The sequence below is a fragment of the Erithacus rubecula genome (assembly GCF_903797595.1).
Source record: "Erithacus rubecula genome assembly, chromosome: 19".
Lineage (NCBI taxonomy): Eukaryota > Metazoa > Chordata > Aves > Passeriformes > Muscicapidae > Erithacus > Erithacus rubecula.
This window is the reverse complement of record NC_136671.1, coordinates 5,624,285-5,645,999: the sequence shown is the minus strand read 5'-3', so window position 1 is coordinate 5,645,999 and position 21,715 is coordinate 5,624,285. Positions and strand designations below refer to the sequence as shown.

Below are 21,715 nucleotides of genomic sequence, written 5' to 3'. Positions count from 1 at the left end.
GAATGAAAAATAAATTTGGCTTAATAGTTTCCTAATAAAATGTCTCAATTTTTTTATTTCAAAAAACCCTGTGCTGGTCACAGCGAGGCACAACATGCCTTCACTCTTACCTTCATTCTGACATTAACTGAAAGATGAATTTGTTTATTCTGTTGTATTTTTTTCAAAAGTGTGGGTAACTCCACCCATAACCCTACAACTTCCCACTCACAGTCCTTTTTAACCTTTTAAGCACTGCTTCTGACCCTCCATCCTCCCTGCCACTGGAGCAGGCATTTTCAAGCCACATCCATTTTTATTGACCAGAACCACGCTGAAACCTCCTGCTCCCAACTGCAGCCCCCTCTGAAAGTGTCCCCAACAGCTGTAAAAATAGGGGCTCTTTCCACACCAGCCTGACACTGCCTCTGCCCTGGTTTGGCCAAGGGAACCAACTGCCCTCTGATTTGTCTGCAGGGAGAGGTGGCTCTTCTGGGGCTCTTTTCCCCGTCTCTGCCTATATAGGTATATATATCTGTGTGTATATAAAAATATATATATATATAATTATTTTTTGTGTGAGGGAGGGACAGGATTTTGTTTTGTTTTTACAGCAGCCATCCAGAGCCCTGGGTATTGATTTTCGGGCACATGAAAGGGATTTTTTACAGGCCTTCCCTGTGGAAGGGAGCAGCAGTAAAAGGTGATACCACCCACTCCGAAGGAATGCTGTGCATGCAATTAGGAGCAAGCTCCCAGCCAGGGGGTTAGAATTCAAAGCAAGGGAAAAGCTCCCCACCTCCCACAAACAACAAATCCATTAAAACTACCAAAACCATCAATACTAATCAATGCATCCAGGGGCCATTAACTATTTCGGTGCTCGGGGTTTTCCCCCCTCGCTCCTTCACACTCCTCCTTCCACGGCTCCGTAGTCGCGGGGGCTGCACCCCTGTGCTGAACCTCCCCACTTTTGGCTCGCTGGCGGATGGTTTGACCACTTTTCCCCGCTCCCGGAGCCGTCCGGGCACCGCCGGCGCTGCAGCAGCCTCATTAAATACCATTAAGTGCCCCTGACTTCAAAGGGCTGGTCAGGAGCGGCGGGAGCGCGGGGCCGGTGCGGGCGCTGGGCAGCGGCCCCGGGGCAGCCCCGCCGCTCCCGCTCGCGGCCCCGGCGCTGCCAGCGCGGCTCGGCCCGGCACGGCACGGCTCGGCTCGGCTCCCCGGCACGGCACGGCACGGCACGGCTCGGCTCCCCGGCCCGGCACGGCTCGGCTCCCCGGCACAGCACGGCACGGCCCGGCCCGGAGCGAGCAGCGCCCAGGGGGAGCAGCGAAGTGGTTAATCAATACCAGGGCTGCAGGCAGAGGAGGGGCGGGGTGGAAGGGGGATAAAAAATGCAGAAAGGAAGGAAATGGAGGGAGTGAGAATTAGACTCACTATAAAACCTCCTCATTCTGATTTACAAAAGAGGGAGGGGGGAGAGATGGGGGACGAGTAAAGAGGGGGGAGAAGAAAATGTGAGCCGAGGAGCACAATGCCCTTCTTTCCTGCAGCGGGGATCTGTGCCGGGCTTTGGGCTGGAGATGGGCTTAACTGCGGGTCCGCAGCCGCGCTGGGATCCGGGGCCAAAAGCACATCTATGTAAAACCGATGGAATTAAACTGATTTTTGCATTAGCTGCGTTCCCCCCCACCTTTTTTTTTTTTTTTTTTTTTTTTTTCCTCCCATCCAATCCCTCATTCATAACTCCCATTTAGTGACTGGTTTTCTCATTGCCGCTCCCCTCCCTCTCGGACACTGTCAAGTCGAGCACAAGAGCCTGCTTTGTAGAGGTTTGATCAGGAGAGAGCTGAGCTCTTTGGGCTGGCTGCATTTCGGTAACATTCAATCACTTTTGAAGCTATCGATTGGATATGTTTATGGAAACATGTAAGGTATTTTTGGCCATCTGCTAGCTAAGAAATTTCTAAGATTATTTATTTTTAGTGAAAGGTATGAGATTTCTCTGCCTTTCTTGTTTTCAGTCCTGCAGATAGGAAAATATCCTGAAGAAAATATTGCATTTTTATCACATTAAAACGATTGTTCGGTCTAAATAAAAATGTTGTTGGTGGGAGTGAGTTTGGGTGCATTTTAAACTTTTAGAAATCGTTTCTGACAGCTTTTAAATTACTAAAATGTTTTGGGGAATGTCTTTTTGTTGTGAATAGTGCTTTTGTTTTTGTTTGTTTTTTCTTCACTTAAAAAAGCCTTTAACAAGTTGCATTTGTTGAAAAACTGTAAGAATCTGGGGGAAAATAAAGAAACAATTTGAATTTCAGTGATATGTAGACACATATATCTGGAGAGGGATATGCATACATATTGTAAACTGTTTTATCCTCATGTGTTAATGAAAGCCCATTCAAAGAAAACTTTTTTTTGTTTTGGTTTTTTTTTTTTTTTTTTTTTTTTTTTTTGGTTAAACTACTTGGGTAAAAATATAGGCATAGTGAAATCTCCCATATTTAAGGGGCAAGTTTTAGGATCATTCGAATCAGTGTTTAAATAAAGGGTCCACTTAATTTTTCTTGTTAGTGTGTTCAACCAGAAAAGCCAAGATAGCTGTGCTAAGTGAGAATTACGATTTTAGTTGATCTCAGAGTGGATTTCCAGCTCCTCTGAAGGAATGGCACTTTAGAATTTTTTGAAGTTGAAGCAAACCAAAAGTCCAATCTATTTAAGTTTAAACATAAATACTCAATGCTGCCCTGTGAACACTTTATGAATCTATTTGTTCCTGTCTTTCATGGAGTTTTATCAATTAGTTTTGAATCCAACCTCATAGTTCCATTCACAAAGCAAATGTTTGCAGCTAGGGAGCTGGGAATAAAAGACAAAACACAAACCCCAAATCTATCCTTCCTATATGTAGCAATCTTCCACAAGGATGAAGTTTTAAGTTAATTTATAACCGCTTCTGTAAATATCTCTGGAAACTTCTGTGAAATTTTCCTTGCCCTCCTCTCTCCTCTTTGTTTCTGCCTGTCACCCACACCCACAAAGCATGTGCATGTTCAAGACCTAATTAAGAGGGGTTTATATGGGTTTGTACATGTGTTTTCACACAGACGGGAACGGTGGAGCGTGTTCTTGTGCTGCTGTGTGGGACTGCATTAACCTTGCAGATGGGGAGAGTATTATGAAAGAAATCGTAATTAATAGCATTAAGAAGCTGATTAAAATAAAAACCGCGTTATTGCAGCGGGGGTCTCATTAAGGAATAGTCATGCCTGTCTGCCACAGATTTAAGAACTTTTAGCCACAAGGCCTTGAACTGAGGCAGCTCCAGTTTAAGCAAACGCAGTGGAGACTCCACCCCCAGTGACATCAGATTGAGTTACACTGCAAAAACACCCCAAGATCTGGAGGAAAAAAGTCAGCTTTTCTCCCTCCCCTCCTTGATGCTTAAAAATTATAAAAACGCCATTCTTCACCACCATTGGACAGTTGCAAGAAGCCCTTCTTGAAAGCAAACTAACATCAGAACAAATGTCTTTCCTCATCCTTCCTTTCCAAAGGGAGGGGGTGAGCACAACTGCACATTTGCAGCAAAACACCACCAAAAAAAAAAAAAGAGAAAATCCAAAGAAGTCCCCAGGGTCCCCCAGCCCTGAAACACAAAAATTAAATCAATTAATCCAGCATTACAACAGAGCAATCCTCCTTTCACAGAGCAGGAAGGAGCCCTTGGAAAGGGGCTGTGGCACACAGTGACAGATCTGGGGCTGGAGACTGAGGGTGGGCGATGGGGACCTTTTAATAATTTCATTTGCAGTTTGTTCAAAGTTAAACTGACAAACCCGTTTGGAGTTTGCTGTAAAGTTACACATTTTTCACGTAAACATCCAAGGCAGTTGCCTTTCTCTAGGATGTGTCATTTCCTGTGTAGCTATAATAATATATTAAGTAAAGGGATAGCAATGAATTTGCATATTTACATATGTATAGACGCCGTGCATATGAAAGATAGCAGCACGTTGTGTAGATCCAACAGCAAAAATCGGCAGAAAGCATTTTGTTTAAAAGTTTGGGAAATCACCATACTGAAATAAGAAACAGGCTTCAAATATTCTTGGCATTCAAGACAAGGCTGACAAGGAAAGATTTACAGAGAAGTGTGTGGGACAGGAAAGGCTCAGTGTTTAAAGATTCGGGGAGGTGGATGTCATGCTTAGGACACAGGTCACCAAAAGAGCTACAAAACCAACTTACTTCTTACCTCGGGCTTTATTCTACTCTGAATCGTGCAATGCTAAGCAAGGCACAAGGAGACACTCTGGCGACTGATAGCGAGCTGAAGGAATTAACTGCAGGAATATAGGGGCTCACCTTTGCTCCAGGAAGGACATCTTTCTTTTTTCTGTAAGATATTTTTTTCCTCCATTTTTTTTCTTTTTCTTTTTTTTCTTTTTTCCTTTTTCCCAAGCAGTAAAGTGTCAAACCCACAAAGGAAGCGATATAATTAGTGCTGGTACCTACTACAAACTCGGATCTCTGAAGAGAGACCAGTGCAGCTTTTCAAATGTCTACCATTTTGAAATCAGAAAAACATTTTCTAACAGACAGAAGAATCCCTCTTGAATCCCCCCTGGCCCTTTTGAATTCACGCCCTGCCTTACATCAAACGCTTTTTTGCTGATTAACTGCACAATCAGGTCCCTGCAGATCAGGGGAAGAATGGAGAAGAGAAAAGCAACCTCTTTTCCAGAGAACAATACCATTATTTCAGCTCCATTGGACAGGAATGTGTGATTTCACAGCCCACTGCCCTTCTCTCCCATCTCCAAAAACACTGCCAGAGATCCACTGCTCCAAGTCCCCACCCATTAGTACCCAGATCCAGCATTTACAACTTGGGTTCAATGTTTGTGCGTGGGGGGCTACACATATATATGCATACATATATGGAGAAAATATCCAAATCAGAACCAACTCCCAAGCCCAAGAATAGATACAAAGGAAGCTAAGTTTATTTTTAAAAATAGCTAATATATTTCTTCTTGTATAATGTAAAATTTTAGTTCACACGGACACAAGTTATATTTTTGGGCTGGATTTGGTATGAAGGTAGTGAACAAATGAAAGGAAAAGTTATTTTAGAATTAAAATTGTACAAAAATTTAGAAAGAAACACACTGTTTTGTTTTGTTTTCAAAGACACGCAACTTAACAAAATGCCAGTAAATACAGTTGAAATTTTTAAAAAAGGCTTCATACCCACAAAAGTATACGAAAGTTTAGTGCTTTCTCACTCAATTTGCTGATAAATTTTTCTCACTGATGTATGGAAACATTTCCATTTTACAAACATCTGTTGAAATCAATTGTTGAAGAACTGAGGGACTCTGCATTTGGAAGGGAAATCAACTGCACAGTGGTGAGTTTGCTAGTTAACAACATGGCAGAAACCTTCCCAAAAAAGGGACTCACCAAGACCTTTCCCTGTGAGAAGGACTCTCACAGTCAATGACTCAGTCTTTTTAATTAATATTTAAACGATTCCTGTGTTTTACAATTTGCAGGGCAAGAGAAATGCTAGAGATCTTCCCTCCCTAGCCCTTAAACTTTGATATCTCCTGATTCCAGCTCAACCGCGGGTACAAAAGGAAAAGCTCTTGTCATGAAAGTGCACTGAAGTGACCTGGTGTTTTTCGGTGGGTCACAATTAAATGCCCGGCTTGGCGGAGCCGCGGCTGCGGGCGGGGAGCGCGGCCGCGCAGGGCGCAGCTCGGGAGGGAGCGGGGCAGCCTCCCCCGGGCACGCACCCACCGAGCCCCCCGCCAGCGCTCCCCACCCGCAGCAATAATTACTATTCTAAATTTGGCTAATTTAGCGGTTTGATTTGCCCGGGCAGAGGTTGCATTTCTAATTGCGGGAAAGAGGTCCAGCTTTGAAACCGAAATAGACACAAAATAGTTGCAACCTCTTGGGCAGAGCAGCCCCTACCCCCACCCCCCCCCCCCCCCCGACCACACCTCTCCAATCCGGGACGGCTGGGGATCAGTTTTGTTCCCCCAACACCAGCACTGCCGAACAAAAGAGAGAAAGAGAGAGAAAATAATATTTGCTCAGGTTCCCCCTCTGTTCGCCTTTGATTTATCTGTTTACAACCGGGACCCCCTCAGTTGAAACAAAAAATCAATGAAAATGTAGTTGGAGAAAAGGCGGGCAAACTACTGAAAAAAAAAAAAAAAAATTTGTGAATGGAAGAATGTGTTTGTGCATTCATTGTTAAAATAAAGAGCGTGCCGTGACGTGGCCACCGGGGCGCCAATGGGCGGCGGGGTAATATTTTTAAACATCCTCCCCGGGAGCCAATGGCGGAGGCGGTGGCAAAGACTAGCGCAGGGCCGGGCCAATGGCGGGGGAGGTATGCTAATGAGGAGTTGGTCAGGCAGGAGCTGAATGTCAACTAGTCAAAGATGGAGGCTGGAGCGGGGAGGCCATGAGGTTGGTACCGGAGGATTTGCCCACGTTCGGATCGATCAGGGACCCGCGCCGAGGCGCGCCCGGGGCGGCGGCGGCGGCAGGCGGGCGGGGGGCTGCGGAGCCGCGCCGCTCTCGCCGCCTCTTTTGCGCCTCTTTTGGCAACTTTCCCCCCCGCGGCGCTGGGACCCGTCCGCCGTCCCTCCCGCCGCCAGGTACCGCGCGGGGCCCGGGGCCCGCCGGCCCTGCCGCCGCCCGCGGCCGCATCCGCCCGCCCGGGCGGAAATGGCGGGAGCGCGGGCCCGGGGGGGCGCGGGGCGCCGGGGGGCGCGGCGCTGACAATGGCCCGCGGGGCGAGCGGCGGCGGGACGGGGGCCGAGCGGCGCCCCCCGCCCGGGGCAGCGAGAGCGCGGGGCGGGGGGACCCGGCGGGGAGCGCGGGGCCGGGCGGGGGAGGGGGAGCCGCTGGACGGCGGCGCCCCTCGCCCACCTCCCGTGTGGAGGCTCCCGGCGGGGCCGTGCGCTTCCCGGAGAGGTTTCCCCGCGGAGCGGGCAGTACGGGAACCCTTGCCTCCCGCATTGTAAGTGTGGCGATTCCCCGAGTGAAGTTTGGCTGTTCGGTTTGCGTTCTGGCGTGCGATCGATACGAGGTGTTGAAAGCAGCGGCGGCCGGAGCCGCCGAGGGCGGCAGCTGGGCTGAGGATCAAACTTGGGAGCGGCAGGAGTGGGGAATGGGCGCCTGTGCCCCGGGAGCGGAGCAGGGAGCGGGGACGGCACGGAGCGCATCGCCCGTGCGCCGGGAGAGAGACGAGTGCCGGCGGGCTGGGCTGCAAATCTCTTGATAGTGGTGAGCTTTTTCCCCCCCACCCCCTTTCTTCCTCTCAAACATTTCACCTATGCAAACAGTCCTGAGAAACTGAGTGGGATCCCACGAATGAAATTCCTGTCGCCGGGGCCGAGCGCTCGCTCCCCACCCCCAGCTCGCGCGAGGGCTGTTTCACGGGAGGGTTCGCTGCTGCTGCCCGCTCTCATTGTGCCACAGCGCTCCTCCTGCAAAATACTATTCACATTTTTAAACGTAGCAAAACTCCTATCTGTCTAGATACCACGTAGAATTGTTTTGCTAAAAGATTATGTTTTAGAAGCTCCCTCTTTTTTTTCCATTTTTTTTCTTTTTTCTTTTTTTTTTTTTTTTTTTTTTTTTTTTTGCTAAAACCCCCAAAGAGCGAAGCAATAAGTCACATGCTATCTCCAGCCAGTATTTATATTGGCTTAATTTTTAAATCTCGTAAAAGTAATGCTTTGCTTAAATAGTCCAGAGTTTTTGCAATAAACCAGGGTGCGCAGCCCAAAGTGTTTCTTTGGCATTCTTGCACTTTGCCCCAATTCCGCTCTGTTTCCCTCCAGTGTGTGGTCTTTGAGTTGTGTAAGGAAAGCTCGTACCCTCAAACATAGACCTGGGGCTCTGGAATTAAAAAAAAAAAACCCAAAACTTCCTAAGGTTTAATGCAAATTCTTTTAGTTTTCTTTTTTTTTTCTTTCCTTCTTTCTCTCTCATTCTTTTTTCTTTTCTTTTTTTTTAAATTTTTTTTTAATTTTTTAAACATCTTCAAACCAGCCTAGGTTTCTGGATTAGGGGTAAATTATTGTTAAAAAAAAAAAGGAGGAAAAATTTAAATGAAGGGAGAAAACAAGATTGAAACGATTTAAGATTCTAATTGGGTTGGGATGTTTCCAAATCAATTGGCTTTGTATTAATACTATTACTATGATAAAGTGACAACTAGAATTCAAGTAGTGCATTTTCTCACTCAGCCCAAACTCCTCCAGAACCGAATTAGTTTAATTCATTTTAGCATTTGGTATGATTCTTACTTGTCTATACAGTTCATGAAAAGTTGTTTTCAAGTTTGGATTTCTTTGCATAGAATTTCTTTGCATTGTTTGAAATAAAATAATTTTGTAATTTCTCAAGTGATTCTTATTTAACAAATAGCTACATTTTCCAGCTTTATGTTTGAAATTGTCTAGAGAAACCAATGGTTAACAGTTTGAGCCTAAAGACTAAGTTGACTTTTAAATGTTACTTATTGCTAAAATTATTTGGAATGTCTGATTTGTAAAGATTAACTGATGTTTTCTCCTTACCATCCATATATTCTTTTTGAAAAAGGAAAAATTACAATAGTAATGTTTTCATGATGCAAGTAGGTGATTTTTAAAGGTCTATCACTGCTGGATGGCAGTTGTTTTGAAAGCTTGTTTAGATGCCTCTAAAATAGAAAGACTTCTTTAGCAATTAGAAGTGAATAATTTAAGTATGTAAATAATAAATACCAATTATTTTAACAGCTGATTCAGATGAAAGCAAGAGAAAGAATATTCACTTATCCTCCATTGTGTCTTTTAGTTCATTACACTTACTTTTGTAAAATACAGGGGTGCTAAAATGCAAGCAGGACAATCCCAGTTCTGGTATTTGCTTTCACATGCTCTAATGCAGTACATTTACTATTGATAAGGAAAAAAAAAGTCCCTAAAGCAAGCTTATCTAAATTCTTGCTGAAGTTAATTGAAGAAGCAGTTGGGAAATATTAAAATCTAATTTTAAAGAATGACATTGATTCAATGTTGGAGAAACTCCTTTTTTTTTGAATGTAACAAATCTGTTTTAGACTAAAACATGCACAGAAGCCATCACTTGGAGAAGTTTCTAACTGATTTATCATTTATTTTGGAAAGTCTCTGAAGTATGCTGTTGTCCAGAGCCCTTTTTCTGTTGTACTACTGGCAATTATGATGAGCAGTGCAATATTAAAAGGGCATTGGCTGGCAGAAACATGACCCCCTTTAGCAGCCCACCCTCTTCAGAGTGGGCAAACAACCCTAAAATAGATGCCTCCTCCAGTGTATTTATGCACGTGTGTGAAATAAGGTTTTATACATGTGGGAGTGGTTTTAAATAAGGAGAGAGATTCTGGGTTATACATTTTTGTGTCTGTCTATAGAAATGTGCTGGACTAATTTAAACATCCTATTTCAGACATAAGCTCCAAACATTTCTGAGAGCTTTCAAGGCATCCCATTACCTGCTTTCTTTACCAGTAGCTTGTGAGTAATTAGCTACTAATTTCTACACTCTTCCATACAATATCTACACTGACTTTTTTTTATGATTTCCTGATAGTTTTTCCCCTTAGAGAAACTTTCTACTATATGTTTAAGGTGGTTCCTACCAATGTCTACAGGGATTTAATGCTCTTGATTTGTTTCTAAGAATCTGTGGTGTTTATGCTGTAATTTTTGAGTGGTCACACACACAGATATGTGGGAGACTGAAGCACAGGCACTAGATATTTTTGTACACAGGTCTCATCATTTCTGTAACATTTTCCATAGCAAATCAAAGCACTGTGTATTTATACCATTCTATATATACACCACACCCCCTAGGCTTTTCCATCTGTACTGGTCAACCATGATAAAATCACAGCACAATTAAGAAAACTTTGGAAGGCACAGGAAAGGGTTGGCACTTTCTGTCATTTATTTAAATTGTCTAGTTCAGATTCATTGACTGACCAAATTGGGTTTTAAGGAAGCACATACATTTGGGGAAACTGAATTATGTCCCTTCTTGTTTTATTCTGTATTACAGTAGAAAAATATTTTGTTGTATAAAACCTTTATAACGTACCGTGCCTAGATATACTGGGTATATAGGAGAAGACTTGAATGGTTTGTTTAACAAGCCCCATACTAACTGTGGTCTTTTTCTATCTTTTCCTATCCCTCTCCCTTTTTTCCTTCTCTTTCTGTCATTTTTTTAAACTAACTTTTTGTTGTTTTCTTTTTTTATTTTTTTTACCTTGTCTAATTACGATTGCAAATAAACTTTGTCATGCAGAGTTTTATTGGGGCTAAACATAAAAACGTTATTGTGGTTAACACTGTAATGTAACAGTCCCTTACAAAAGGATGCAGGGACAGCTGTGCAGAACGTGACAGTGGCTGCTGGTATCGCTGGCTCTGACAATGTTGCACTACTGTCTGCACAAATAAAGCAGTGCAATAATATTGTCAAAGCATTTGGTTCCAGTCCTAATACATCCTTTATGATCAGTTACTGTTGCACACCCAGCCCCTGACATTATGGCATCCTGTAGTTATTTAATGCATTTTAGTAAGGAACCAGCCCCCTACTCTGATTTCTTCCCTTCACCACAAAGGCTCAAACGAGCATTAAAATGCCAAGATCATGCAGAAATTGCTTTAAAAAATCCCTACCCTTGTGTTTGTTTGTTTATTTTTTGTTTGGGATGAGTGGTCTGTATGGAAATTCCTTGGGTTTTGTTCCCCATTTTGACTGCTTCAGTGTACAAAATGGATTGCCCTTTCTGCCACTAGCTTGGGTTTGTGTGTCCAAGTTGTAAAATAAAAAGCTGGCCTATTCACATTTTAAAGCCCTCTTGTCCTCCTTCAGAGCAATCACTACCATTAAAAATATCCTGACCAGCTTTGAATATTTTCTTATTTCTGTTCTAAAAATTAGGGGTTTATGAAATTAAGGATCTTACTGTTTTGTATAGAATTCAGTGACTTTACTATATTACCCATGTATTTACAGACAATTTAATTTTTGCTTCCTATTGATGTATTTTTCAAGTTCCATCATATTTCACTTTTAGAGAAATTGCTGGTAAGATGAAAGGAATATTGATACATTTTAATTTTTTAAAAAATAGTACAAGATACCTAAATAATAATCAATAGGATTTGAAAGACAATCTGTCCCTGCGCTTCCCAACAGCAACGTGGAGCGAGGCTGAGAGATGCGAGGGTGATGTAGGCCTAGGAACAGGAACACTGCATTCAGAATTGATCTTTAAATAACAATATGTTGGTGACTGTCACTCGCCGTGTAGTTGGAGGCAGATGTGGTATTTTCGCTTGCAGCTGCTAAGAAAGGGGTTTGGAGGGCTGGGGGATGGGACCTTCCTCTCTCTCTCTCTCTCTCTCTCTCTCTCTCCCTTTTTTTTCCTGAAGCCTTGAGCTGTTACCTTGGGAGCAAAGGGTGGGGGTGGGGAGAGCCGTCATATTGGAAATCAAATCTAGGTAAACGAGTGCTTTCAGATTGCACAGCACATCCCAAGCCAGGTCGGGATGTGCTGGTGAGCAAGCCATGGGGAGGCAGAAAATGGAGGACCACATCCTGAGGGGGGAAAGCGTGTCCCATTTTAGAGAGTTGAGGAGAAGCCGAATCCTCAATAATGCACTCCAGTTCTCCAATGACTGAAGGAGCAGACAAAAGACACCTTTTCAGCCCTTCTGTTTGTGGGGTGAAGTGAAGGCTGTGTCCCTTTCATGGCCAGAGAAGGCTAAGCCTCCATGCCCGAACCGGAGGCATGGTGCTGGTGGCCCATGTGGTGCATTCCCAGCCTCAGTGGAGGTAACTCGAGCCGGCATGGCTCCCTTTCTCTAGAGCTTTTCTTTTCATCCATCTCTGCATTGTAGCACGGTTGCCATTTTTGTATGTGTTAAGAAACGGGGAGGCCTATTTAGCTTTGGCATTTTTACCTCTTCTTCCTTCTAATTCTTGATTAATGAAGAGGTAGAAAGAAGTGAAATCTCTGAGGGATTTGCTAGGGGGTGTCTTCCCCCTCGCCATCAATAGGAGTGCAAGAGTGCCCAGAGTGGGAGCACGAAGGGCCCTTTGCTGCCCCTGGCCAGGGAGGGTGGGAAGGAGGAGCTGGAAGCCACCCTGGAGTAGGGCAATGCTTTGTTCCCCGTGTGTGTGTGTGCGCTCGTGTGAGCCCATCAGCGAGTGGAAATAAGTGCTAGTGAAAGCCTTGGTGGGGTTGATGCTGGGCTGTAAGATGGCCTCTCAGGCATGCGAGCCTGCCTTGTTTGGAGGTGGAGAAATCGCAGGGAGGAGTAGATACGTAGTTATTTTCCTTTATGAAGTTATGTCTTTAAAAATAATATGGTCACTACGCTTCAAAACCTCCCCTGGGCGTGGGGGGAATTTGAGGCGTGTGATACAGGGAAAGGCCTGTGTGATGACAAGGACGATATCCCATTTGGAGAGGGACAACCCTCTGCGGGCTCCTGGCTCTGGCTGGGGCAGTGGAGCCCACGAACGCCCTTTGCTGAGCGCCAGCTCTGTGCAAGGCAGGCCCCAGGGGTGTGAGGGGAGAGGACGGGGTTCCCTGCAGATTTGGGGCTGGGATGGAGGTTACACATTCCAAACCCTCCCTTCCCCATTTTTTTTTTAACCCTGCCTGGCTGAGGAATGTAACGAAAAAAAAAAAAAAAGCACTGGAGGAAAGGAAAAAAAAGAAAAAGAGAGGGGGGATTCGGAAGCAAAGGCCCCTTCAGGAGTCTGTATTTGTGCAAGGGAAACCATTTGCATGTGTGTGGAGATGCCAGAGTTTGTCTCCAGTTGGGTCGGAGGGGGAGGGCGCGGGAGGAATGCGGGGAATCAGGTCGGGCTGCGGGGGGAAGGGCTCCGGCAGAGCCTCCATCCTGTTGTTGCATAAACTTGTTAAAAGAACCCCTCCTCTGTGGAGGCAGCACACATAGGGTATTAGTGTGGTGGAGGAGGCCAGACCTGCGCCCTGGCTACACAACCAATTGGAGCGGAAAGTGAAATCAGATGGTTTAAGTTTTCAGAGGGATTTTTTTTTTTTTTTTTTTTTTTCAGGGGGACTTTTTGAGTCATTGCATTGAGTGCTAGATCTGTGTTAAGGTCGCTCCTGCTCCGGCCGCTCTTGGGTGGTTTGGGGAAGGGAGGCGGCCGGGCGGGGGCAGGAGGTGCCGCTTCCCCTCGTGCGGTGCCACCGGCCCGGCTGTGGCGGCTCGGGCTGGGGCCCCGTGCGGAGACACACCCCTGTCCCTGGGCTGGGGCGCGGGTGCGCGCCGCGGGGAGCCGGGCCCTTGGCCTGGGGAGCGGTGTTTGGGGCGCCGCGGGATCAGCCCCACACCTTCTCTTTCCCGGTCAAGGCAACTGCAAGGCCTTTCACTTGCCCTGTACAGGCAGGGCCAACATTGGGATCGGCACTTCCAGGGTGATAGTATTTAGCCCTATTTTCCTCTTGCATTTAGTACCATAAGTCGTCTTTTTTTTTTTTTTTTTTTTTTTTTTTTTTTTTTTTTTTTTTTTTTTTTCCGTCAGACAGCAGAGCGCTGGTAAACACCATGCAGAAAAGCCGTATTGTGGGGTTACAAAGTCTGGGCTGTTTAAGGAGCTCTGTCATTCCTTTTAATGGAGCTCACTGACGCAGATCTGGGTTTGCCAGCCGAGGAAATATTGCTGCTGAGAAAAGGGTTATTGAAACCCACAAACTAAATATTATGAACAAGAATCAAATGGCAGGACATTCTGGAGTGTAATCCCTCCTGATTTCAGGAGAAGGGGAACGTATTGGTAAGTGGCTGTGGGTGACAGAATCCCTGAGCTCGGTGGGTGAAACACACTTGGGAAGGTGATGTTTTCAGAGAGGATTATCAACCCTTACTCTCTAGAGTCTCACACCTGGACAAGTTGACTCTTGCATGGAAGCAAGAATCCCCTTTTTCTCTGGACAGATTTGTACAAACTTGCTAGATAGACTTAAGGAGCCAGGACTGGAATGCTAAGAATTTTCTCAAAAAAAAAAAAAAAAAAAAAAGGCAACACTTCCCAGTTCTAAAACAATGATAAAATTATTAAAAAGGATGAAAAACTCTAAATCAACTTTCAGCCTACAGCTGTTTAAAGTGTTTGCTTTGACCTTTGGTGATAGTGTCAATTCCGCTGGAGAAAATATATTGTAAACTATATAATATATTTAATTGCAAGATGTCTTTTAAATGGTCTCCTTTCCTCAGGCTAAAGAACTGGCTGTGACCAGGGAAACAAGGCTGGACTATGCCCTTCTATGTTTTGTGAGATTGTAACTGAGATGAAAATTTTAAAAAACCACTTGCCCCAGTGGCATCTTTAACCACAGGAGAAATAAACAAACAAACCAGCAACAAAGGGAAGGAGAAATGGCTCCCTAAGCTAAACCAGGAAAGGCAAGGTCTGATCTCATGAAGAGCAGAGGCCTCTCAGCTCCAGAGACTCAGCTCACTACTTTATTTATCCCAAGGCTTCATTGTAAGGACACTTCAGTCTATTTGTCTCCTAACATCAGAAAAAGGGGACTTAAACACATAGCAAAGGCTCCACTACAGTTAAGATTCCCCCACACACACTGCCAAAAAAAGAGCTTCCATTATTGAGCAACATATAAAGTGTTATTTCCATACTAGTCTGGGTGACATTTCCATTTAGTTTCTATAACTGTGATTAAAGGCAAGAGAGGTTTCTAAACATATCTAGAGATGCTGAGCCTCACAGTGTATAAATAGCATGCATTTCATAATCTCGTGTTTAAACGTTTATTTTAAAATAACCCCCATATACATTCCAGAGAGTCTCCCTGCTATAGAACGTAGTGCAACCCGGGCTTTGCATATCATTTGCAAACTAGGTGGGATACTATTGGAATACTATTGAAGGCTAATTCAGTCTTTATTTTTCCTATTTTGTTAAAAAGAAAAAGGCAACGTGTGGTGGGGAGGCTGTGCCAATACACCACTTAGAGATAAGGACATTTTTGAGACACATCTAGGCTCTCAGCACAGATCCAGAAACATGAAGTAACTTAATTGCCTTTGCGTGGAACTTGCGGCTGACCTTTCTAATTACATCTCTTACCCTCCCCTACTAGTTGTAGCTTCTGCAACTACTGACGTATTTGAGTTGTGAGCAAGTCGTCAAATCATGCTTTCCCCCACACTGTCCATGCATCAGTAACATCATTTCATGTGCAGGTTGTGTTTCCACTGTAAGCTTGCCAGTAGGTTTGTCTCTTGGGCCACTGGAGAAGTTTCAATTGTGTGCATTATGTCCTAAGTATTGTTTGAAATAACATCGAGGCTGAAGAGTGGAAAGGACATGGTAAACAAACAAAATAGACTGGACGGTAATAGATGGAAAGGTAAGGCTGAGCCTAGTTGCATCTATTTTTTTTTCTTATGTTCTCAATCCAACTGGATATTTAGGTTGCAGGAATTGTTGAGAAGAAATGTCAGGGTTAAACCTGAGGTTTTGTCAAGGTAAAAGAAATACAGAAGTTTGATAAAACTGGATTCTGAGATTTCAGCAATCTCAGTGAATGTGGACTTTTAATTAGCATGACCAAAGATTTAATATAAATAATGTGGAAAAAAGATCCCTGTTTTCTTCCACAAGCATCACAAAGGATGGGGAGAAGCAGGGGTTGAGGCAGATTGGAGATTTTGATTATTGAGTATTAGAAGAAACCAAACACTGTATGGAGCTTGCCTAGTTCTTTTTTCTTTGGCAAGTGAGGCAGCATCAAAGATGATGCAGAGCTGCCTCACACCAGCATGCCAAAAGCCAGGGATCTCTAATGGCAAAGACCAGATCAATATGGCATGGACAAATTAACCAGGAATCCATGAATTAGGAGATTGTCCATTCATTACACTCTAATCCACTGGAAAGCAGACTGAGGAAAGAGAAGCTGAATGTGTCAAAATCATGACAGAGTTTCGGATGGCCCGGAATGAAATTTCCTTCCCCTTCCTCTGGACTCTCAAGTGTTCCTACGTGACAAATGCACTGAGGCAGGTTAATTGGGAGCCAGAGTGCAGAGGAAGAGTCTAGTTGGCAAACACCCCTGAAGCTGGAGGTGTCTCAGCCCTTCCCTGGGAGTAATTTCTGTGGCTGTTAGTGTGTTCAACACTAAGCCAGCCCCAGCTGAAGATTGTGCCTTCCAGCCTTGGACAGAAAAAGTGCTGGGGAGGGGGAGAGAAGAAAAAGCCAAACAAAACAAGCTAGGGCAAAACACGCGTGCGTCTCCAAACACTGTTTAACCTGTCTGCATAAATGTGAAGTCAGTGCTGGAGAGCCAGCCCTGGAGATCCTGTTTTGCTTTCTAATTTTTGGTGTGTACTTAATCCCGTGATTTCCAATGAAGGGAGGGATATTTAAAACACTGGGCTCCAAGTAGGACAGCCCTAGAAAGGAAGTTCTCTGAGGGCTTGATGCCTGTTACTAAGAGGCTCAAAATACAACTATCAGTTAATCAAATAAATAGCACTTCCCAGCCTCTGACAGCTAGGCAGCTAATTGACTGAGGCTATTAATAAGGGAGAGAAATTTACACAGAAGAAAGTGAGAACTGGGGATGGAGATACAGAAACCTGGATAAAATCCATACTGGAATTAAATGTGTCCTGGGAGAAGGGGGTAGTGCCTGTGCATGGATTCTGTGGGTCAGATTTACTCCATTCCTGCTTCCCCACTCTCCCAGGAGCACATGGTGCTGTGATCCATAGGGGCAGTGCACTGCTTTCTAACTTTTTACCCCTTCCCCATTTGCAGGCATGGAATGAAGCTCCCTCCAGTCACCTGCTGCAAGACACATTATCCAGCTTCCTAACCTTAAGGATGAGACCCTATCAATATTGCCTCTGCTTTTGTGATCAGGGTAGTAGTGCAATATTGCTTATAGGGTCTTTTCTTTTGAGGGTTATTCTTCATGGAGAGAAGAAAGCCACAGCAGGAAAAAATTATCCCATGTACCCACCGAGTTAAGGGAAAAGTTGTGAAATGCTGAGTTGTTAGATAGGCGAGTAATTGTACAGAGATGTTATTTGTGACAAATAATCGTGCTATTCTGGTGACTCAGGTTGTGAGTAATGGGCATATTTTTGATGCTATCACACAGGATTCAAAACGGTCTTGTATTTAAAACACAAGCAGTGATTGAAACCAGAGAAACCCATCATGGTTCCTTTTTAAAACAGTATGAGTTCTGAGACGTTTGAAGGGTGTCTATATTACATACTGATGTAAACACCCACCAAAGGATGGGAGGAGATACATAGCCATACTTGCTGTTTCTGTGCCTGATCCCAGCCCGAAAACCAGTGTGGTGCAAAGCAGAGCACAGCACAAAGAGACCGAGGCTTTAATCCCAATAACCACTCCGAAACAAAGCTCATGCCTGTGCCCGGCGAGTGCGGCCCGCCGGGCTCCGCGGCCGTGCCCCGCACCCGGGCTATTCCGGGGTCGCGCGGCGCAGCGGGGCCGGGCACTGCCTCCGGCCCTTCCCGAGAGCTGCTTTCTGAGGTACGTGGGAACGGAGCAGGGATGGGGGTGTTAAATCTCCTCTCCGCATTGTGAGGATCAGCTGGGGGCTGACAGCAGCCGGGATGGCCGAGTGGGTGGCCCTGCCTTCCATTTCAGGTGGTCCCCGCGGTCCCTTTCGGGACCTCAGGGGCCCAGGGAAAGGGGTGGTGGGAGGGGACTGAGGGCCGGATCGGGGCGCGGCGGAGCGGCCGCTGCCGCAGGGCCGCTGCCGCGCGTCTCCCCGGGGCGGCCGAGCTCGCCTCGTCGGCCTGGCGGGGCACGGGGCAGGGCCCGGAGCCGTACTACGGGGCCGTGCCCGCTGCCTCCCCGTTGTACGGCTGCCGCTGCCCTCGGTTTAACTCCCCCGCCCCCCGAGCTGCCCCTCAGCATCATTCCAATAGGAGGCGGCCAGCTCGGGCACAAAGCCAGGATCTTCCCACCCCACTCGGGCTCTCCCTCCGTGCCCCCAGCCCGGCAGCCGCCGCAGCGGCTGTGCCAGCGCTGGGACCACCGGCCGGGCTGCCCCTCTTTCCCTGTTGCACTACTGTCACGGTCGCAGCGAGCAGTGCAATAATGAAAGGGCGTCAGTGCGCCGGGGAGCGGCGAGAGCCGGGGACGAGCCGGTGGCAGAGCGCGGGGACGGGACGTCCCGCCGCCCCCCCGAGAGCCACCTTAACGGGGCGGAGGGGATACACACGACACTGACGGACGGACTTTGGTTGTGCAACTTTCTTTGTTTAAACACGCAGCGGCGGAGAGCGTGCGCGCAGGGGCAGGGCAAGGTGAGCGGCTCCGCGCACCGCTCGCCCCGGGCCCGCCGCCGCTCCCCGCCCGCCGGCCCCGGAGCCTGGGGCAGCCCCTCTGCTGTACCCGGCCAACGCCAAATAAATAAAGTGACCCCCGAGTCCCCTGTCCCTGCTTTTTCTTCCTGGGGGGTTTCTTGCAGGTCAGCAGCCCCTCCTGCCTCCCTGGCAGCCCCTCGCAGTTAAAAATCCCCTCGACGAGTTTTTCCCCTGCGATCTGGTGTGCTGCTCACTCATTTGGTCTTGTGGGGAGAGGCCGAAAATGCGAATAGGAAACGAGCGTCTTCCTTCACTGTGGAGCCTGAAAACTCGAGTCGGGCCCTAGTGCTGGGTTCAGCCATGGGGGAGCACGGGTTGGAAAGTGAGTGTCGGGCGGGAGGGGAAGGGAGCAATAATGGAGATGAGAACAGTGCTTTGCATCTGGGAGCTGTGCTGGCAAGGCCAGGAAATAGCCCTTTGATTATTAGTGGCCATGGTGAAATGGATACTTCTATAAAAGAGGGCTGGGGAGGGGTATTTCCTTAGCAAAGGACCTTTCTGCTCTGGCCTTTTGAACCTGTGCTTCTCCCTGACACTATTTTTGCTTCATCATGACTTTTTGCAGAGGAAGGTGAGTGCAGAAACAGGCTGGCTGTCGGAGAGGGATGCAATCTAATCCTGATGAAAAGGCTTTTACAGTCTATGCTTCATTTCCTATTTCTTTTGGGTTCTCTCTATCTTCTATCCCTCACATGCATAAACAGATACAAAAGCTCAATCCTTCCCTGCAGTCTTTCTCCCAGGGAAAAGTCAGCCCCCTCCCCAGCTTCACCTTCAGGCTTTGCACACACAAAATGGCTGCAGCAGCCTGTGGGTGGGCATGGAGAGCTCAGGAAGCTGCTTTTCTTTTTCCCACCCTGCCTGCCCAGGAAGCCCTTCTGCTTTTATTTTCTGTGGCATTTTGCTCTTGCATAGCTCTGTGCAAATCCAAGGGGGTCTCCAATGTGTAATCTATGCATGGAATGGGAGCTGGGGAGGGAAATGGCCAGTTTGCATGAGAAGGGGACCTGTCGGGCCCCAGTGTTTATTTTTTTGCTGACCTTCTGGGGATATGGTCAGTGAGAGCTGTGACAGCTGCTGGAAGCGGCAGGGGCTTTGAAGATTGTGAAGGTTGTGACCTCGAGGCCCCTTTCCTCTCTCTGTCCCAGGAGCTGCTGAGTCAATCAGGGAAAAGGGGAGGTGAAATGGGGGCTGCTCTTTAGCCATTTTTCAATCGGTGAATGAAACAGGAAAGGACAAATGCAAGAAGAAAAAAGAGCGATTACTTCCACTTTAGTGCATTACTGAGAGGGGGGAATCTCTCTTTGGCAAAAGATTATAACAATAATGGGAAACCACTGTGCTCCTAAAATCCAGCACCTTGAATAAAGGATTTAACTGGGCAAGGAGCTGATGGCAGATCAATAACAGTAAATTAGGGGGAAAGCCTACAAACTCCTCTTGGTTCAAAGCAAGAGGAAATCCACCTCTTGTTTCCACCAGATATCAGCTCTAGATGCAACAGCAGCAATGTTCCCAGTTGGCCCACTAGCTCCCACCATCTCCTTGACCCTACACTAACACATCTTCATCTTTGCTGAGCTCAGCTGAACCCTGTGGTTGAGATTGCAGAGGCCACTGACAACGGCTGCACCACACATGCCAAAATAAAGAGACAAAGTACATTGTGTGGGGCTGTATCCTTGCTGTGCATGTGCTTTCAAACAGCACAAGTCCCTTGGCAATAGACACCCCTGGGCAGCCCACGAGAGGGCTCTCACTCAGCCCCAGATCCCTCTCTTAAGCCCAGTGAGAGGGGTTTAAATCTTTTTCAATTTCTGGATAACATGATCCTATGGATCTTTCCTTTTAAAATAGTAATCAGAACAGCAAACAGAGCACCCGGCTTCGGTTGACCAATACACAACAGAGGCAAAGAAAGCAAACAGCAGGCTTTTCACTTAGTTTACACAGGGGGCACTTAAATACTGTATTGGTTACATAATACCATTTGGGGGTTGGGGTTTTACACATTCTTCTACTAAATATATCTGTGAGATTTGTTTTAAAGTGATCAACATAAATCCAGCCACAGCTTTGAGGCTATGATTAGACCTAATACCACTAGGTAGCTCATAGCATATTTACTGAAAACCAAGGCACAATAGAATTTTTTCCCTAGACTTGCTGATCTGCACTGCGCTTGCTCCACTGCAGCAGAGGGTGTACATTGCCTCTGGAAGGGCTGCCACAGAGAGCCACTTCCCTGCAGGAAACACAAATTGCTGGACTTTAGGGCCATATCCTGCCACTGCTCCACATTCACTCCTCAGAATTTATTTCAGCACAGACTGGACAGGACATGTTCTGGCAATTGCAACAAACTAAGTGCTAAGAAAGAGGATGAAGTATACAAAAAAATCCAAATCCTAGCTGTAATTGATCAGGAGAAAAGGTATATGCTGTTAACTCCTCCAGAGAAACCTGTTCAGATGGGGTACCTGAAAGTACATTCCCTTCCTGAAAAGCCCTCCAGTAAATATCCTGTTTCCATCCAAAGGGAGTAGCAGGTGGCCAAACTGCTCCACTGGAGGTTTAACAATGGCATTATCTATCCAGCTTTTCAGCTGAAGCCTGGCTAAATCTGTACACAACTTCTGAGACTCCAGCTAAACCCTTCCTGGGAATGGAAAGCTTCCCCAGGCAAAGCTTGGATCTAGCAGCCCTGCATTTTTGCAAAGGACGCATCCCTCTGCTCAGAAGTGAACAGATGGGGAGAAAAGTCTCAAAGCATCAGAGCTTTAAAACAGTGCTCTTCTCTTTAGTGTATTGTCACCAGAAGCTCCATGGGCAGGGATCTCTGCCATAAGGAACTAGCAGAACAGCGGGTGGGTGTCTAATTGAGAATGGAAGTTCCTTGGGGCAAACCAAAATAGTCTTTGTGGCACTGCATGAAACTAGGTACAGTTCCTGAGCTCAGCATCAGACACCAACTCTGTAAAATTCCTGCTTACTCACTCACCTGGGAGATAGTTGAGCCTTTTAAACATCTTGAGACACACAGAGTAATCAGATGACAGGGGTAAGTAAACTGCTGTCACAGTGCAAACTCGAATGTATCACTTTGCATGAATGCAATAAGTCAAATATTTTAAAGTCACCCTGCTACTACTACAACAATTAACAGAGCCCTGCCTTCCTCAAACACTGATATACTAAGAGGTAACACCTTTGTCAGCAGTCGCTACATCTTTGTG

The 21,715-nt window shown here is 46.2% G+C and overlaps 1 protein-coding gene across 5 annotated transcripts; it reads left to right on the top strand.

Moving 5' to 3' along the window:
- Positions 1–6,455: 6,455 nt before the first annotated feature.
- On the top strand, positions 6,456–19,034 carry LOC306810131 (uncharacterized protein). Of its 5 annotated transcripts, XM_079322298.1 has the most exons (4): positions 6,456–6,474; positions 13,628–13,875; positions 16,888–17,637; positions 18,039–19,034. In XM_079322298.1, exons 3-4 carry the CDS (start codon positions 17,509–17,511, stop codon positions 18,624–18,626), a joined length of 717 nt encoding a protein of 238 aa, XP_079178424.1. In that variant the 5' UTR covers positions 6,456–6,474; positions 13,628–13,875; positions 16,888–17,508; the 3' UTR covers positions 18,627–19,034. The 5 variants fall into 5 exon arrangements, 4 of the variants coding, with proteins under 4 accessions (XP_079178424.1, XP_079178422.1, XP_079178423.1 ...); XM_079322296.1 differs by having other exon boundaries at positions 13,628–17,637; XM_079322297.1 differs by having other exon boundaries at positions 13,624–17,637.
- Positions 19,035–21,715: the final 2,681 nt, after the last annotated feature.

Bases quoted from the DNA above. Each gene is read 5' to 3' on its own strand.
- LOC306810131 (XM_079322295.1), top strand. From the start codon at position 6,470: ATGAGGTTGGTACCGGAGGATTTGCCCACGTTCGGATCGATCAGGGAC. The intron at 7,031-16,887 runs GTAAGTGTGGCG...CCCCATTTGCAG, and splicing joins GAACCCTTGCCTCCCGCATT to GCATGGAATGAAGCTCCCTC.